At 36.8% G+C, this 17,247-nt stretch overlaps 3 protein-coding genes and 1 non-coding gene across 4 annotated transcripts; 2 read left to right on the forward strand and 2 right to left on the reverse strand.

The window, feature by feature from the left end:
• Positions 1-1,007: 1,007 nt before the first annotated feature.
• LOC118482679 (secreted RxLR effector protein 78-like) lies at positions 1,008-1,520 on the forward strand. Its single transcript, XM_035978273.1, has one exon. The coding sequence runs from the start codon at positions 1,008-1,010 to the stop codon at positions 1,518-1,520; it is 513 nt and encodes a 170-aa protein (XP_035834166.1).
• A 569-nt stretch (positions 1,521-2,089) lies between these two features.
• On the forward strand, positions 2,090-2,944 carry LOC110881344. The gene has a single exon (XM_022129631.1). It carries the CDS (start codon positions 2,090-2,092, stop codon positions 2,942-2,944), a length of 855 nt encoding a protein of 284 aa, XP_021985323.1.
• Positions 2,945-5,420: 2,476 nt separating this feature from the next.
• TRNAI-AAU lies at positions 5,421-5,494 on the reverse strand. The gene has a single exon. It is a non-coding gene; the product is annotated as a tRNA-Ile (tRNA).
• A 468-nt stretch (positions 5,495-5,962) lies between these two features.
• LOC110884750 (ankyrin repeat domain-containing protein 2B) lies at positions 5,963-12,021 on the reverse strand. Its single transcript, XM_022132463.2, has 9 exons — positions 11,790-12,021; positions 11,535-11,580; positions 9,796-9,944; positions 9,344-9,550; positions 8,781-8,929; positions 8,508-8,676; positions 6,805-6,897; positions 6,425-6,564; positions 5,963-6,340 (listed from the first exon to the last, which is right to left on the reverse strand). The coding sequence occupies exons 1-9, from the start codon at positions 11,796-11,798 to the stop codon at positions 6,241-6,243; spliced, it is 1,062 nt and encodes a 353-aa protein (XP_021988155.1). The 5' UTR covers positions 11,799-12,021; the 3' UTR covers positions 5,963-6,240.
• Between the last annotated feature and the right edge of the window lie 5,226 nt (positions 12,022-17,247).

Genomic DNA, 17,247 nt, shown 5'->3' on the forward strand with positions numbered 1-17,247 from the left:
TCTTTAACCTCTACATGCATATCCACTTGCAAGTTTCACACATATCCACCTACAACCTCTACAAACATAACCTAATATACAAAATTAAAAGAGAGAGAGATCGACACTGGTTTTCCAAAAACCAGCCACCATCACAGCCACGATACTCATCACCCCCAATCTCCCCATCACGTGTGATACACCCTTTGTGGCGATGTATCACGCCATCACACACCATCACAGACCACCCAGTCCACCCTTATGAGAATAAATTCCTAGCCATGGCGTCGCTAATCAATGGATGAAATCCTTAGCCATGTTTTGACTAACTTCTAGGATATCTTGGGATCATTTCTCTACGAAATGTAACTTATGTAGATGATGGATTTGTGTTCTAAACTTGATAGATTACTTATTTCATTATACAAGGACCAACATTTTAATACGATAGACTTGCTTCTCTTTGAGGATATGGTCGAGGATAGGAGTTCATGAAGACTTAGGATTAAGGTTAAAGGAGGATGGTTTGGTTTTGTTTTGTTTTGTTTTAGGTTATTGCCTTATGAGCTTAGCTTTTCAGTTTAGCTAGGTGGCCTTTGCATGGAAAATTTTCAAAGGAGGAAATAAAGGAGGCAGTGTGGAATTGCGGGGGAGATAAAACACCGGGCCCAGACGGCTTTACTTTCAGATTTTTAAAGGACTTTTGGGATTTATTCGAAAAGGATTTTGGTCTTGCTCTCGAGTATTTCTATGTTCATGGCAAGCTGAATCGTGGATGTAACTCAAGTTTCATTTCACTCATTCCCAAAATTAATAACCCTCAATCAATTAACAACTTTAGGCCAATAAACTTGATTGGTTGCATCTCGAAAGTTGTGACCAAGATCCTAGCTAGCAGGCTCAAGAAAGTCACGGATTTTTTGGTCAGTGATGTGCAAACGGCCTATATAGAAGGACGAAGTATTCTTGAAGGTCCACTAATTATCAGTGAACTCATTTCCTGGGCAAAAAGTTGCAAACGGAAGATTATGTTATTCAAGGTGAACTTTGAGAAAGCGTTTGACTCGATAAGTTGGGAATTCATGAAATCGGTTCTAGCTCAAATGGGATTTCCGGCCCTTTGGAGGAAATGGGTTATGGGACTATTAAAGACGGCTAGAACTTCGATTTTAGTTAATGGGTCACCGACTGCAGAATTTGAAATCCAAAGGGGGGTGAGACAAGGTGATCCATTATCTCCTCTCTTATTTATCTTGGCGATGGAAGCATTACACATAGCTACGGAAAGTGCAGTCAACTGTGACATATTCAAAGGCATTACAACACCAGGTTCGGGTCCTACAATCTCACATCTTCTATATGCAGACGATGCTCTATTTGTAGGTGAATGGTCTGAAGACAATTTCCATAACCTTGCTAGACTTCTAAGGTGTTTCCATTTATCCTCGGGTCTAAAAGTGAATTTTTCAAAAAGTAAAGTGTTCGGTGTGGGGGTGGGAAACGGAGATATCTCGGAGATGGCTACGATACTTGGGTGTTAAAAAGGCTCGTTACCATTCACCTATTTAGGTTTACCGGTGGGATATAACATGGGATTGGTAAAAAATTAGAAACATGTCATTGATCGTTTTGAAAGCAAACTCTCATTATGGAAGGCACGGACGCTATCATTTGGCGATAGAATGACACTTGTGAAAGCGGTTCTATGTAATCTTCCAACTTACTATTTCTCTTTATTTAGTGCTCCGGAACATGTTATTAAATATTTAGAGAAAGTAAGGCGTAAATTCTTGTGGGGAGGTTGCTTGGACAAGAAAAAGATGAGTTGGGTACCATGGTTTAAAGTAATGGCACCTAACAACAGGGTGGATTGGGTATTGGCAGCTTGGCTTCAATGAATAAAGCTATGATGGTAAAGTGGATAGTGAAATTTAGGAATGAAACGACACATTTATGGACGAGGGTAATAATGGCAATTCATGGTAGGAATCGCACTTACCCGACTATTCCGTTGATGAATTCGATAAGTGGGGTTTAGAAGGACATTGTACAGTTAGGAAAGGGTGCAAATTTTAAGTTGTCCGATGTAGAAAACAGGCTGGAGGTACAAATGGGTTGCGGGAACAAAATCTTTTTCTGGTTAGATAAATGGGCAGGAGATTATTCACTAAAAGAACAATTTCCTAGTCTCTTTGCATTACAATCAGACAAACGTTGTTTGGTTCAGCATCGTTATATACTATCGGACGGGCATATTCACTGGACTTGGGGTGGCGAGTCCCCGATTACCCTATCGGAGACAGCTAGAATGTGGGAGGACTGTGTTAATCGGTTAGAAAATGTTCAACTAAACAAGAAATCTGATCAATGGCTTTGGAAACAAGATGAAAACCGAGAAGAATTCAGGGTGGGCAATCTACGATCAGAATTAGATGGGATAAGCATGCTTCCAGAAACACATGTTCTCAGATGGCTTAGCCGGATACCGAAGAAAATAAATTGCTTCCTATGGAGAGCGGTACTGGATCGAATTCCGACTAGAGATGCTTTGGTAATAAGGAACACACATATTCCTTCGGTTCTATGTGTGTTATGTAACACACGTAATGAATCGATGGACCACTTGTTGATTTCCTGTCAATATGCTCAACTGGTTTGGACAACGATCTCGTTATGGGTCAAAATACCCCTTCCGAGATACTTACTAAGTGTGGTGGGATTACTCGAATACATTGAAGCACATAGTTCATCACAAGACAAAAAGAAGGTGGTTTATCTAATCATCGCGGCGACATGTTGGACACTATGGCGAATCAGAAATAATGTGATTTTCAATTGCAAAACAACACACGTTTCAAGGGCAGTTGGTGACATTAAGGTACTTTCGTTCTTATGGGTTAAAGCACGGGCTGGAAAAACGGATCTAGATTGGAAAGAATGTGGCGAGTTTAGTTGTTTCAAATGATGTTTATGTATTAAGTTTACTGTTATTTTTCTTTTGTTGATGTACTGGTAACACTACCTTAGCATCTTGCTAAGGTTTGGTTTCTGTGTTTCTTCTTTATAAAATCGCCTCTTTTCAAAAAAAAAAATATGGTTAAAGTTTTTAAAACCTTGAAATTAACAATTTGTAGACTATAAAACTTCATGTTGAAACCATAGAATCACATATTAAAACGTTTTCTGCAAGATTTTTTTTTTCAAACAAATATATTTATTTTTCTTTATTTTTGTTTTAAGTATTCTAACCACTAATTTACTCTTTACGTCACTAGTGGGGAGCAATTGTTGAAACTAATCTCGTCAACACTCAAAAGTTAGAGGATTTAACTTGTTTATTTTAGTTGTATTTTATTTTAGTAGAAAGAATTAGGAAATACTAGTTCTATTTATTTGGTTTCTTTATAGCAGTAGTTTACTTGTTCTTCAAGAGGTTGTTGAGTAAAAATAGAGATTATATGTTTAGGGTTTACATACCTTCAATTTTAATCAAAGAGTTTTTATTGTTAAATCTATTGTTTGATTATGTTGAAAAAGATATGATTTCCAACAATTGAATCAGAGCGGTTCATCAATTTGGGAGGCTTGTTATCATCAAGAAAGTATGGCTCAACCGGATAATCAGACGTAAATAGGGGAATTAAAGGGAAGGAAAAAGGTTGTGGAGATCAAGAAAACATGTGCAAGAGGGTTTGTTGATCAAACGCTAATAAAAGGCTATAGTGATCGAGGTGGTGATCAACAATAGTAAGACCGTGGCAATCAAGGAACAATGATCGTAGGATTGATCAAAGGAGAAAACTCACGTGTAGTGCAATGTTAGATGAGATCAATAATATACTTCAAAGGTAGTGAAGTGCCATGTTTGATCAATGTGAAAGAGAAAGGATGTTGCCTGGTTGTTGGTTCAAGTGTTTGGACAAGTTTTGGGTGTGATGCCAAAGGAGTCAGAAAACAGGGGGTGCGGTGTTGTGTCGATTATAGCAAATGTGTTGATGTAAAGGGAACACAAGAGACCAATTATTAAGGTGGAAGAACTTTGGGTCTTACTTGGTATTCAAGACCTAGAAGGAACTTGACAAGATTAGGGGGTGATTATTGGAGTTAATCTTGTCAAAACTCAAAAGTTAAAGGATTTAAATTTATTATATTATTTGTATTTTTATTTTAGCAGAAAGATTTAGGAAAGACTAGTGTTATTTTATTTGGTTTTCTTATAGGAGAAGGTTACTTGTTCTCTAACGGGTTGCTCAGTATAAATAGGAATTATAATTTTAGGATTTGTATACCTTTAATTTTAATCAAAAAGAATTTCTTGTTAAACCCATTGTTTGATTATGTTGAATAATGTCTGATTTCCAACATTAATTATGGCATAAATGAGTCAAGTCCACCGGGTTCCTTTTGGTAGATTATCAATAATTCTTACAATTTTTTTTTTCCAAATCATACAAGGTTTCCACTAACTTTTTTCTATTTTTTTTCCAAACCAAGGGTGTTCTCAGGAACCCTTAAACACCCCTAGATCCGCCCATGGAGTCGAATCCATGCTTGCTTAAACGCAAGCACAACTCATTTTATTAAAGAAAACTTGAGCACGACTTTTTACGAGCTCTTTACGTTTAAATCTCGAGCTCCACTCCGTATTTACACACACGTATAACTATCTTTATGTGTATATAATTATAGTTTTAAATGCAAAACAAAATATCAAATATATAGTTATTGTACCATAAATTTAAATATATAAATATTTTATGTAGTTGTGTTTATTATATAAAATAAAGTTTATCAAATTTATATACAATATGCGCATTTAGGCTTGTGAGACTAGTTAAACTAGGTATGTAAAACCGGCCCAGGTTTGGTCTTGGTATAATGTAAGCCCGGGTTTAGTCTTGGTTAAGCTTGGCTAAATTCGAGTCAATCTCAAGTAGCTTAGTAGCGACTTAGCTTGTTTACACTCTATGCGTATTATGTATACCTTTAGTTGAACTTAAGTAAAAAAGTCGAATCTAAGGAGCAAAGTGTGCATCGATCAAGAATATAGTTATTCATCTTGTCTTTGTTGTTAAGTCACGAGCTACATTTATTTCATGTGTATACCTGATAACGACTTGTAGCCCACAGTCACATCTTTTTATAAATCATTTTCAAGCCGAACTTTCTTATGATAGTTTTATACAAGTTTTCAAGTCTAATTAATGCCTCACTTTATTCAGGATGCAACTTTTTCGATTAAAATATCGTTACGAGAATCTCATTGAGTGAGACCTTTGCAAAACGCATCATTTGTAAATCGTTTTCGAGTGAAGCTCCACAAAGTTTTCAAGTAAAATTAAATCAAAAAAATTGAGAATATTCTTGTATTTAGTGAATAGAATTTATATCAAAACAACCAACGTATGACTATAATAAAAAGTTTTAAAAACTAAAAATATTGGCCCATGCAGGTCTCGAACCTGCGACCTTCGCGTTATTAGCACGACGATCTAACCAACTGAGCTAATAGGCCATGTTGTTTATTTTAAACTTTTAATTCTTATAATTAAACCAAATACGCAAAACATTAATTAAAATATGTGTTGATTGAGTAACTTGACAATAATAAGTTAATAAATAATTTAATATACTCCGTATTATTTTTATAATACTTAATAACCCATTTTTAAATAAAGCAACTTATAAAATTTTAAACAAGTTGGAGCATATTTTTATGTAATGATGGCCCATAGTTAAGGTTTTGTTTAAATTTGTTGTTTCTTGAAGCCTAGTACACTTCAAGTATTTTTCTATTTTATAAAACTTCATGCTGTTAGAAAAGCAACTTTTTTTTTTATAAAATTGTTGAAACTAAAGCCTCTATATTTAACAACTTCCAAATCTAGTTTCAGTTATTTAAATGGACTATAGCCCTTACATAAATGTTAAATCTATGAACTAAAATTACATAAATGTTAAATCTATGAACTAAAATTACATAAATACTTTTTTAAGAATACAAAATTACATAAATACTTTTGTTTTAAGAAATATCCTAGTCATCAGCAGGATTCTGAATCTAATTTACTTAAAGATGTTAATTTATAAATTTAACTTAACATCTGATATAAAAACCACAAAGTCCACACAACGTTGACCAAAAAGTCAATTATGTAATTTCACTAAAGAACATAACAAATTGCAGTAAAAAACCAAAATATCCCTCTCAATTGGTTCAACACAACCACTACTCTGCAAGTGTACATTCGCGTTGTCAGCTTACAGAAAAGCATCCTTCTCGAGCAGCTTCAATACATCATTCTGGTTGTTCAGTTTGGCAACGTCGATAGGTGTTTTTCCATCCATGTTTTGCAAAGTACTAAACCAACAAAATTTAAATTAATATCAAAATCAAGAAAAAAGATGGTTAACCGACGTGGGTTCGGTAGGATTATAAGCTTACACAGCGGCACCATTGTCGAGCAAGAGGGCTACACATTCTTTTCTACCATAACCAGCTGCATAATGGAGTGCGGTGTTCTTGTTCTTGTCTAACGCATCCACCTTCGCCCCAGCCTCGAGTAGAACTTGAGCACATTTAACCTACAATCACAGTCGAAATTTTCGATCCATTACTTGTGTGTGACCGATTTGGTTGATGTTAACGAGACAAAAAAAAGCCAATACACCAAGATTTAATTCAAAATGAAGCGGGCCAGAGTGTATTTTTAATGCATACAACCTTCTAAAGTGTTTTGTGCAAACAAATAATATTAATATCATATTATGCAATATAATTAAATATTGCCAAAATTATAATTCCATGATAGAATCATATCTTACCTCACCATACCCACAAGCAAAATGGAACGCTGTCCTTCCCTCTGAATCTTCTTCATCTTTATCGGCACCCGACTCTAATGCCTTCTTCAAACCCTGGTTATTTGTAAAAGCCAAGAATATTAATTAGCATAAACATCATCATTGATGGATATAACATAAAGATAACATGTATCCTCCAATAGAATTTTTGAAGGGATTAAAAAACTAACTGTTTGCATCAGTACTCCTAGAGTAAGAATTTTTGTTCGGTTATTATTAGGTCACCGAAGTTCATTTTTCCGGTCTGCCGATTCATCATAATCTCAGGCTGAAAGCCTGAAAAGTGACAGTTTTTAAACATGTTCTCCCTGGCCTTGATGAACATCCATATAACATCATCTTAATATGCACAACTCTCTAGCATTAATGCCACCATATCAAAATCATAGTTATTAAAGGCGCTAGGCGCACTTAAGGCGCATAGGCCTTGCCTGGGGCCCAGGCACAAGAAAAGCGAGGGCCTAAGAAAATAAAAGCACACAACGGAAAAAATAAAAGAATATTTTATGTATTAGAAAATTAACACTATTCTTCAAATAAAATAAACTAAAGCTATTATATAACATTTAATATCATTTATTTAATACCAAAAGTTCTAAAATATTAGTGTAGAAAAGTAGTTTTTCGTTAGATAAAAGTAGAAAACTAGCGGGAATCTTGCCGGAATTTAGAGAATTTGGCCAGAAACTCTCTGGAATCTAGATTCTCACCGGAACCTGCGCCGGGATCATCACTTGGAGAATTCAAGCGCAATTGCCTTGACTTAAGACGCAGTTGCCTTGCCTCGCCTGGAAAATGGGCCTAGGCACAAGAGGCGATGGCTTTTAACAACTATGATCAAAATAAGTGTCTACTTTCTTAAACCCAGACGTGGCATTCGAGTCATTTACTTATGGATGGGCTGGTTTGTAATATATTTAATCTCAAATAGGTAAAATCGAAAAAAAAAATAAAAAAGTAAAAAAAAAAGAAGATAAAATAAAACTAGGTAAGAAGTAAACAAGTCAAATGATTTGAAAATCTCCCAAGGTGTATTTTCTACACATAAAAGCTCTTCAATTATTATTATATTTAAAAACTAGATTATTATTATCAAAACAATGTCTTTTGTAACAATAATTGACACACTAAAATAAAATAAGAAAACTTAATCATCATGGACAAAATGTCTTTTTAGTCAACCCAACCCAACCCATTTCAACTCGTTATCCAACCCATCCATTTCGCTAGCTCAACTCTAACAAACGAAAAGGTATAATGGAGTAAATTTGGATCCAGAATAGATATTATGATGATGACACACTCTGTTGGGTTCGTAGGTTTTAGGGTAGCCGGACCTAATTAGGGTTAGCCGGCCCTAGTTATTAGGTCCACTTAGTTAACTTGTTGACTAAGTAGGAAACCCTAATCTTGTTCTATAAATACCTATGATGTAATTGTAGTCTGTGTCATTCTGTAAACAGTAGTGAGCATCTAATAAAGTGAAACCCTAGGTGCAACCTGTGGACGTAGGTCACCTTGACCGAACCACGTAAATTATCGTGTTCTTTATTTTCTGCCAGTGTGTGTGTGTGTGTGTGTTTGTGGCGCTTCCACTCGAGCCTACTCTGATTCGATACCCTAACACACTCATAGTTAAAAAATGTAAATTTAAGCTTTAGCACCTCTAGGTCACCAACACTAGCAGTCTGGTGAACAACAGATTCTTCCTCATCTGCCTCTTCTTCAGCTTCATTTGCAACTGGATTCCCAACGGAAGCAGTAGCGTCTTCCGTGACTGCAAGACCCATGGCTTCACCTAGTTTCTTCAAAACATCTTCATCATTCCAGTACCTAGTTTGTAATTGATGATATTTTAGAAAATGCGAGAATTAATTCATAACTCGAATTTTTACACGGAAATGGAACTTAGTCGTCGTATATTAATGATTAACAACCTCATCATAGCTGTTGGACCACCAGATTCTATCTCTTCTAAAATAGGTTTCAAAGACGGATCTTCTTTGATACGCGCCATCCGTTCTTCAAGCTGCTCCTTTTGAGCGGGATTAGATAAACCTTCGAGCATCTGAGACATTGATGGATCCTGCCAGACAGAGACAAAAAAATGTTTAATTCTACCGTATTACATTACAAATAGCTTAAAAAACTTATAACAACAAGACAAATTGGATTTTAATAATCCAAACTAAGGCACAGTATGACAGTAGCCCGTTATAATCTTTACTGACAGTTTGACCAATGACGCTCAACCTTCATTTTCATTGTCGAGAGCAATCCCACTCGCATAATCATCATGTATTTACGCTTGATTCTGCTCACATGGATGATTATAAGCTAAATGAGAAAACATACGCTCCTTTGGCAACAAAATGAAAGTTAAAAAGCGCCACCGGATAAATTCTCAGTATGGAACTATGGATTATTACCGGCTGATAGGTCATAAACCATATTTTGGATTTCTAAAATCCAATTAACCAAATAACAATATTAGTAATACCTGCATCATGGCAGTACCAAGACTCTCTGCCATGCTCATGAACTGAGGGTTTTGCATAACCTCTTGCATGGTGGAATAATACTGTTGTGTATCAAACTGAGGAACACCGTCATCACCACCATGAAAAGTCTGTTGGAGTTGCTCCGCCATCTTGTTGAATGATGGATCTTTTGCTATTTGCTCTGCTAAATCCTTAATGCTTGGATCCTTTAACCATACAATATGTGTAATAACATAAATCACCCTTGACAAACAAAAGTGTACACTAGATCCTTTTAATTCCATACTTTTGAATTTAAAAATAACAAAGGTAACACAATAACATTAGATTCACGTGCAAGTTAGCATCAAGCTTACCGATTATTTCTTTTTTATAAGCTAGCATTATCATGAGCATGCACGCACACAAAGAGAGATTAAGTTATGTATGGGCATGAAAGAAAGGATTATACATTAAGTAGACCAGCCATAGACGAGAAGTCAAAAGGACTTGCAGGAAATCCAGCTCCCGGAGGCATGAAGGGCATAGCAGGTGCAGGTTGTGCATCTGAAGAGCTTGACCCCGACGAAGTTTTCTTCACTGCAGGATTAATTTTCTCTTCTGCATCGGAAAAACACGTACTTAAAGCAAACATATTTGATAGTACAAACATGTCGCTTATCAATAAGCCAAAAAAAAAAAGATAAAAGAACCTACATACATATTAGATAGATTTACACAGGTCAACCCTTAATCAACTTGGTGAACCATGCATCTAGAATTCTAGAACATAGCAAATATAATAAACTAGACGGCTTGAAAAGGTGGTTAGTTATTTGAGGCAAAAAAATCAATCAGAGTATTATGAAATAACAAAGTTAAGCTAGCTTATAATAGTGGCACTGCTATTGTATTTTAACAGTATAAAATTATGGTCGTTATATATAACTACTTAACAATATTATTACATATATATGTAATCATAACTTCCTAATTGTGAGATCAGTGAACTTTTACGTTGATGATTCTTGTTGAATTGGGATTTAAAAAAAAAAGTGGTATCGGTAAGCACTAAGCACTTTTTTCAAATCCCTATTTCAAGTGGAGAATAAGGGCAAAAGTATTCGTTCAAAGGTGTATCACTAGTAGATAGAGTGCAGGATTATAATGCGAACAAGAAGATACAAAAGTGAAGTAGAAGAAGGAACCAGTGGTCGACGTGAAGCATAAAAAAACCACAACAATGAAAACATCCAATAAGGATGAAAAATGTTGCTGATTCTGAAGCAAATAGTTAAGAGTTAATGCCATAATTTAATACAAATCGAGGAGAATATGACGGAACATATTTGAAATATGGTGGTAGTTCTTCAAGAAACATATATATATATATACACAAATAGTCGAATGTAACAGAAGAAAACATAAAAGTTTGGATTTTGATACAGCATTACTACCGAAGCTAACCATTATAACGACGTTAAAGTAGGGGTGTTCATAAACCGCCCAAGCCGAAGAAAATTGTCCAGTTTAAAATATGTACCGTCCGGTTCACGGTATGACAGTTTACGGTTTCGAACTTGGAACCGGCCTTGTAAATTAAACTGACAGTCAACATTTTTTATTTTATTATTATAGAATATAAAGGTTAATGTGTGTGTGTATATAAATATATGTAATATTTATGACCGATCCTTGTCATTTAAAAAATATAAGTAAAAAAAAACCTTTCTTGTCTAGAACCGGCAGAACTGAACCATCAAACTGTAAAACCATGACAACTGGCCGGTTCGGTTTGTGTTTTCCCAAGACCGTAGCTACCGGTTCAGCCCAATTATTTTTGTCAAAACCAGACCTTGGACGCCCCTACCTAAAAGTTTGGATGACTACTTTGTTCACACTACCTACATAAAGTCATAAACAACAACAGAAACCTTTGAAGTCTGAACCCAAACAATTTGATATAGAAGACTTGAACCAAGATATATGAGAAAGAATACAACATAAAGTTGAGGCATAAACTAGTGAATTTTGATCATAGACTCATAGTCCAAAACTCATGATTAAATTGAGTTTCGGCCCGAACCCATTAGGAAGGTTAAAGAAACAAACAATTTCATGAGAAACTAATTTAATTCCACATATATGGTCCATCTTCACCACAAAGTAACAACTAAACACATGAACATAATAACATAAACAAACACATACCTACTGAACTCTCAGGTTTGGGAGCAGCAGCATCTTTCTCATTCACCTAACAAAAAACCCAATAATCAAAATCATCATCAAAACTAAACCCCAGATCAAGAATCAAGAATCATACAATCAATTTAGCAAACCCAGTAAAAATCAAACTAAACTTTCACCAATCGCAGTGAATCAAAGGGTGGGGATTAATAAAGTGGTCGCAATCAGATTCCAAAAACATACGATAAAACAAAGGTTGGGTTGACAGGTTTTTACCTTAGACATGATGATTGAAGTGATGAAAACAACAATAATAATAAACTGATGATTGCAGATCGACGAATATTGAGTTTAGTCAGGATGGTTTTCTGGTGAAAACTCGGGGAAGAAGAACACGAAAGTATAGAAAGTGAAAAGGTGGGCCACATTAAAAAAAAAGGAAAAAAAAGTGTTCATGGATCTGATGTTTGTTGACAGGGTTTTTCTCATGGGCTTGTTTGTAATTTTGGTTTTATTGGTTTTTCAATTGTCTTAGTCGTTTTGTTGTTTTGTTTGTATCGTTTAGCTTGGTAAGGGCTTTAAAAAAGGCTGGATCCTCACGGCCCATTTTCCCTTCACTTTGTTTCTCTCTTCTCCCTGCCTACGTCTCCGATGAAGTTAGGTAAGGTTTTGACGTGTCTATTGGTTTATCGTGCTTCATCGTGTTGTTCTTTTTGTTTTGATGTTTGTACAACTTAGTTTGGTGGTGGGGTGTGTGTGTGTGTGTGTGTGTGGGGGGGGGGGGGGGGGGGGGTCTCCCTGCCCTGCTCTGTGTTACTATTGTTGCTGGATTCTTTTCTGACAACCTAATACGTTGATTTTTCGTATATTTTTTTAATGGAATGCGTATGTTTTGGTTTGTTTCTCGTGATTCATACGCTTTAGTTGTCAACTGCTTTTGACGATTGGTTTCTGATGTTCGGATACACTCATTTGATGTTGTTTTTAGTTTTTATCACGCATTCACAGACTTTTTGGTTGATGATGGTGAGTTTAGCCTCATTTAATACAGCTTTGTATTGTATTTATGCTTGTATGTGTTTTAAGGTTGTTGGATCATGATGTTTGTGTATTGAGGGGTACTTGGTCGGTGAGAATGACTCTTTAGTTGTCGGAGACTGTTTACACTCGTTTGGCTCTATAATGCTATGTTGAGAGGATTATTTTTTGATGTTTGTGTATTACGGAGTATTCGGTCAGCGAGGATGACTCTTTAGCCGTCAGAGACTATTTACACTCTTTGTTTGGGTCTATGATGCTATGTTGAGGTGATTGTTGTTAAATGTTTGTGAGTTCATGGTTATTTGGTGGGTGAGGATGATTCAGTTGTCGCCCTAGACTATTTAGAGTATGCATTTGTGTCTACGATGCTATGTTGAGATATTGACTAAAAGTATGCTTTTCTTGTTGAATATCTTGCTAATTAACATTATACAAATATTGAGGCTCTTCAAAGGAGTATGGTGTCCTTTAGGTTTATGATGCTATGTTGAGATTTAATTGGTTAATGAGACCGTTTTTAGTATGATATGCCTTACAATTGATGTTTGATCTTTGTTGTCTCTGATTGGTGCAATCGTTGTAGACGTTTGTCTTGAGATGTCGGCTTCTTACAGGTTTATGATGGTTATGTTGTATCTTTCTGGTTATTCTCTTTAACAAAGGTATGTGGCCTTGGCTTGTCCTTTGGGTCTGTGATACTCTGTTAAGATGTTATTGTTTGATGTTGTTGGTGACATGTCGATTTCAAGTTTATCTTTGACATTGGTTCTTTGTTGTATTTGGTTACTATAACCATTTAAGATGCTTTTGTTAAGCTATGTTCTTTGTACAGGTTTAAGGTTATGGTGGTTATGTTGCTTCTTTTGGGTTTTTTGGTTTGAGGCAACTTTATAGATGAGGATGGTGAGGACAACCTCACTTGAGACGTTTTTCTGATTCGCTATGTCTTGCTTTTGTTGGCTGTTATGTTTGTATGTGCTCACATGCTCTGATTCTATTAGTGGAATCGTTGTAAATGCTTTGCTTGGCATGTCAGCTTCTTACAGGTTTATGGTGGTTATATCGCTTCTTTTAGGTTGTTTTGGTTGACGGAATTGTATATACCATTTTACCCAATTATATGCCAAACTAATTTCTTTTTTTTTTTCTTTTTTTATCTGGATCACTACCTTTTGTTTTGTCAATTTTAGTTTTGGTCTTTCATTGCTTGACTATGGTACAACCTGTTAAATCAAAACTAAAAACTTCACCACCTTTTTTTTGCCACCTTTACTTTTTCAACAAGATACAGATCAAATAACCCTTATCTCATGGCTTCATTTTATTTTAAATAACAAATAAATATTTAATTTACAAACCGAATGTTATGATGTTTATATAGAGTAAACGAGATGAGCTAAAAAAACAAGAAAAACATCACTATTTTTAAATGAGGTGAGCTAAAAAAACAAGAAAAACATAACTATTTTTAAACGTAATTGATTAATAGTTGTCCGATATTTACTCGACGAGTTTTAGGTAGGGTATATCTAAGACTATGGGGTATGGGGCGGAGGTTGGGGCGGAGGTTGGCTGAAAACGCCCAAGTCACCACCCCGGGTGGGCTTGGGTTTGGGCGTGGCCCCTTGGGCGGGAGTTTCAGCCCGGGCGTTGGGCATGCCTAGCGGTCCTACGTGGCCGGCTCCTATTCGCTTGTTGGCTAGGTCATAGCGGGGCATGTTTAAATTTTAAAATATAACCGTTTGTCCAAGCCAAACGGTTCACCCACCCACCTGTCCACATCGCTATATAACCCCCAACCCCACCGGCTGTCCACATAGCTACCCCAACCCAAAGTCACCTACCCGAACCGCTACCCACAAACACTTGATCGATGGCCTCTTGGACGCACGAGGAAGAGCTAGCCCTTGTCACGAGCGCCGTGGACGCGATAAAGGGCCGCCAACCCGGTGAGACCCGTTACTGGCCGGAAGCTTTCGCTAGCTACCGGCACAACGTGGGAAATGACCGACACAATTTAAACGCGTGCCAACACAATACGACCGAAGCTCGATCGTTTTAAAGCCTACTACGACAGCGTCCCGGGCGGTGAGATAAGTCACGAAGACCGGGTGGCGGTGGCCAACATCGAGTTCTGGGGCAAGGAGCGGAAGCCGTTTGACAAGCTCGCTCTTTTCGAAATCAACCTAACGCTTTAGGGTTTTTTTTTAATTTTGTAATCCTTTTTTTTGTAGAATTTTGTAATTTTTAGGAAATTTTAATAAAATTTTAGGTTTTTTTTTAATGTTGTGTGTATTTTTTAATTTTAGTTTTTTTTTTATTTTAATAAACCTGGCCAAAACACGCGGGCTAGCTACGCCCCGCCATACCCCACGGACACGTCACTCACCAACGGGGGGGCTCGAACTCCACGTGTCAACCTATGCCCCAAACAGTGGCGAAGCTTGAGATTTTCGACCGGGGGGTCGAAAACGTATATACCCAAAAATTCCTATAAAACGGGGGGTCGAAAGCGTATATACCCAAAAATTTCTATACGAAAATTACATACTCTCCACTACTGAGCGAAAAATTCGGGGGGTCGGCCGCCCCCTCCCGCCCCCACTATCCTTCGCCCATGGCCCCAAACCTCCGCCCCACCATACCCCACGGTCTAATGAGTATTTTTAATAAACTAACGGGTATACCCTAAACCTGTGGGTATGCCCAATACCTGAGGGGTAATTACCTGATAGATACCCGACGGGTTTGGGCCGTGGGACAAACTTTGTAATTGGATAGACCCTATACCTATCCCAAACCCGACCCATTACCATCCCTACTTCGGCTCCATCCATGACCAAATTCCAGAATTCGGTCTCAATTCGCAATTAATTCCGAGGACAGTATTCTTCCATCAGCATTGCCTTCAAGTCTTCCCAATAAAGTTGGTAAGCTGCTTCTCTTCCCAACGTCTGGACTTGCAAGTTCCACCACATTAGGGCTTCGTCTTGGAAAGTACACGTAGCATACTTGACTTTACAATTGTTAGCACAATTGTTAAGGGTGTAAGTGGCACTCCTTTCTTAGGCCATGTGTAGTCATAAAGCCCCCAAAGGGGCGTTATGCGCCATGTGGCATGCCACGTCACCCCGGGGCTTTATGGGGCTTGAGGCCGTAGTCATAAAGCCCTACCTCATCATAACCAAAGTGTAAAATGCAGGGACCAAAGTGTAAAATGCAGGGACCAAAGTGTTTTAATGCAGGGACCAAATTGTAAAATGCAGGGACCAAAATGGAAAATGGAGAACAAATCCCCTTCTTCCTCCTTCTTCCTCGCGCCGCTATGTCCTTCACGCCGGTATTTTTTTTTTGATTATGGCGCTGGGGGGGGCGGTGGGAGGGGCTCCATACCGGCGCCATGTTCTTGTTCGCGCCCCATTACATGTGGGCTTAGGGGAGTGACCTCTCTTACCCACAACCAATCAGCACACGCCACGTCAACTCCCCTCTTAACTTCCTCCACACCCTCAATTTGATGGCGGCACTCCTCTCTTGGGGGACTTATTATTTTATTTTTTTAATTAAGAAAATATTTTTATAAAAAATAAAAACATAATTTCATAAAATAAAAAATTACATTTCATTTAATAAAATACAAATTACATCGCAATACTACATAAAAATTTTAGAAATTGCACGGCCACCCGTACTTGTTAGCGATCTTGGTTTCGCGGGGTTGGTTCTCCATTGCTCGGTTTGGCTTTGTGTTGTATTTGAAAGAATTTTAGAGTAAGATTGAGAATTTGTGTGGTAAAAAAATTAGATTTAGTTGGTTATTTTTATAGGTTAAAATTGAATTTGTTTTTTTTTTATTAAATTCGACCGTTGCCCAACGTTCAAAACTTGAAAACTTGTGCGGTGAACACACACCGCTCCCCGCTTACACTCCCCGAGGGGTCGGCGGCGGTGTTCCCGCTCGGGGACTTGCCTCACCGCACCCCGGACACTCTAATATCCAAAACAGACTCTAATTCTCGGTCCATGATCTAAGACCAGACTAGGGGTGAGCAAGAAAACCGAAATAACCGAACCATAACCGAATAACCGAAATAACCGAACCGAAATAACCGAACCGAAACAAAAACCGACGGTTCGGTTTTCGGATTTTTAATAACCGAAAATTTCGGTTCGGTTTTCGGATAAACTTTTTCAATAACCGAAAAAAACCGAACCGAACCGATAAGTTACAATCCATGTATTTTTATGTTTAAGTTTAAATTGTTTAAGTGTTTAACCCAATGCTAGTAGAAAATGTTAATTTTATTCTTGAATGTTAAGTGTTTATAATAAAAACATTATAACTGAAATGATTTATTATTATTATTTTTATTACCTATAAGATATAACAAAATTTAATATAAAAATTAAATTTAATAAAAACTTTGAAGAAACATAAAAATATATTAGAAGGTTAGGTTTATGTAAACAATATTAATTAAAGAGGTTAACTACAATAACTTAAATATAAACATATAAAAAGATTGTTATAATATAAATTATATTTTTATTTTTTTGAATCTTACATAATTTTGTTCCAAAAACCGAAATAACCGAAAAACCGAACCGAACCGACTTAAAAACCGAAAAACCGAAACCGAAAAAAACCGAAACCGAACGGTTTTTAAAACCCAAAAACCGACATTTCGGTTTC

The sequence above is a fragment of the Helianthus annuus genome, chromosome 10, assembly GCF_002127325.2.
Source record: "Helianthus annuus cultivar XRQ/B chromosome 10, HanXRQr2.0-SUNRISE, whole genome shotgun sequence".
NCBI lineage: Eukaryota > Viridiplantae > Streptophyta > Magnoliopsida > Asterales > Asteraceae > Helianthus > Helianthus annuus.

Bases quoted from the DNA above. Each gene is read 5' to 3' on its own strand.
- LOC118482679 (XM_035978273.1), top strand. From the start codon at position 1,008: ATGTTATTCAAGGTGAACTTTGAGAAAGCGTTTGACTCGATAAGTTGG.
- LOC110881344 (XM_022129631.1), top strand. From the start codon at position 2,090: ATGGGTTGCGGGAACAAAATCTTTTTCTGGTTAGATAAATGGGCAGGA.
- LOC110884750 (XM_022132463.2), bottom strand. The intron at 9,945-11,534 runs GTATGTGTTTGT...TTTCCGATGCAG, and splicing joins CAAACCTGAGAGTTCAGTAG to AAGAGAAAATTAATCCTGCA. The intron at 6,565-6,804 runs GTAAGATATGAT...CTGTGATTGTAG, and splicing joins TTGCTTGTGGGTATGGTGAG to GTTAAATGTGCTCAAGTTCT.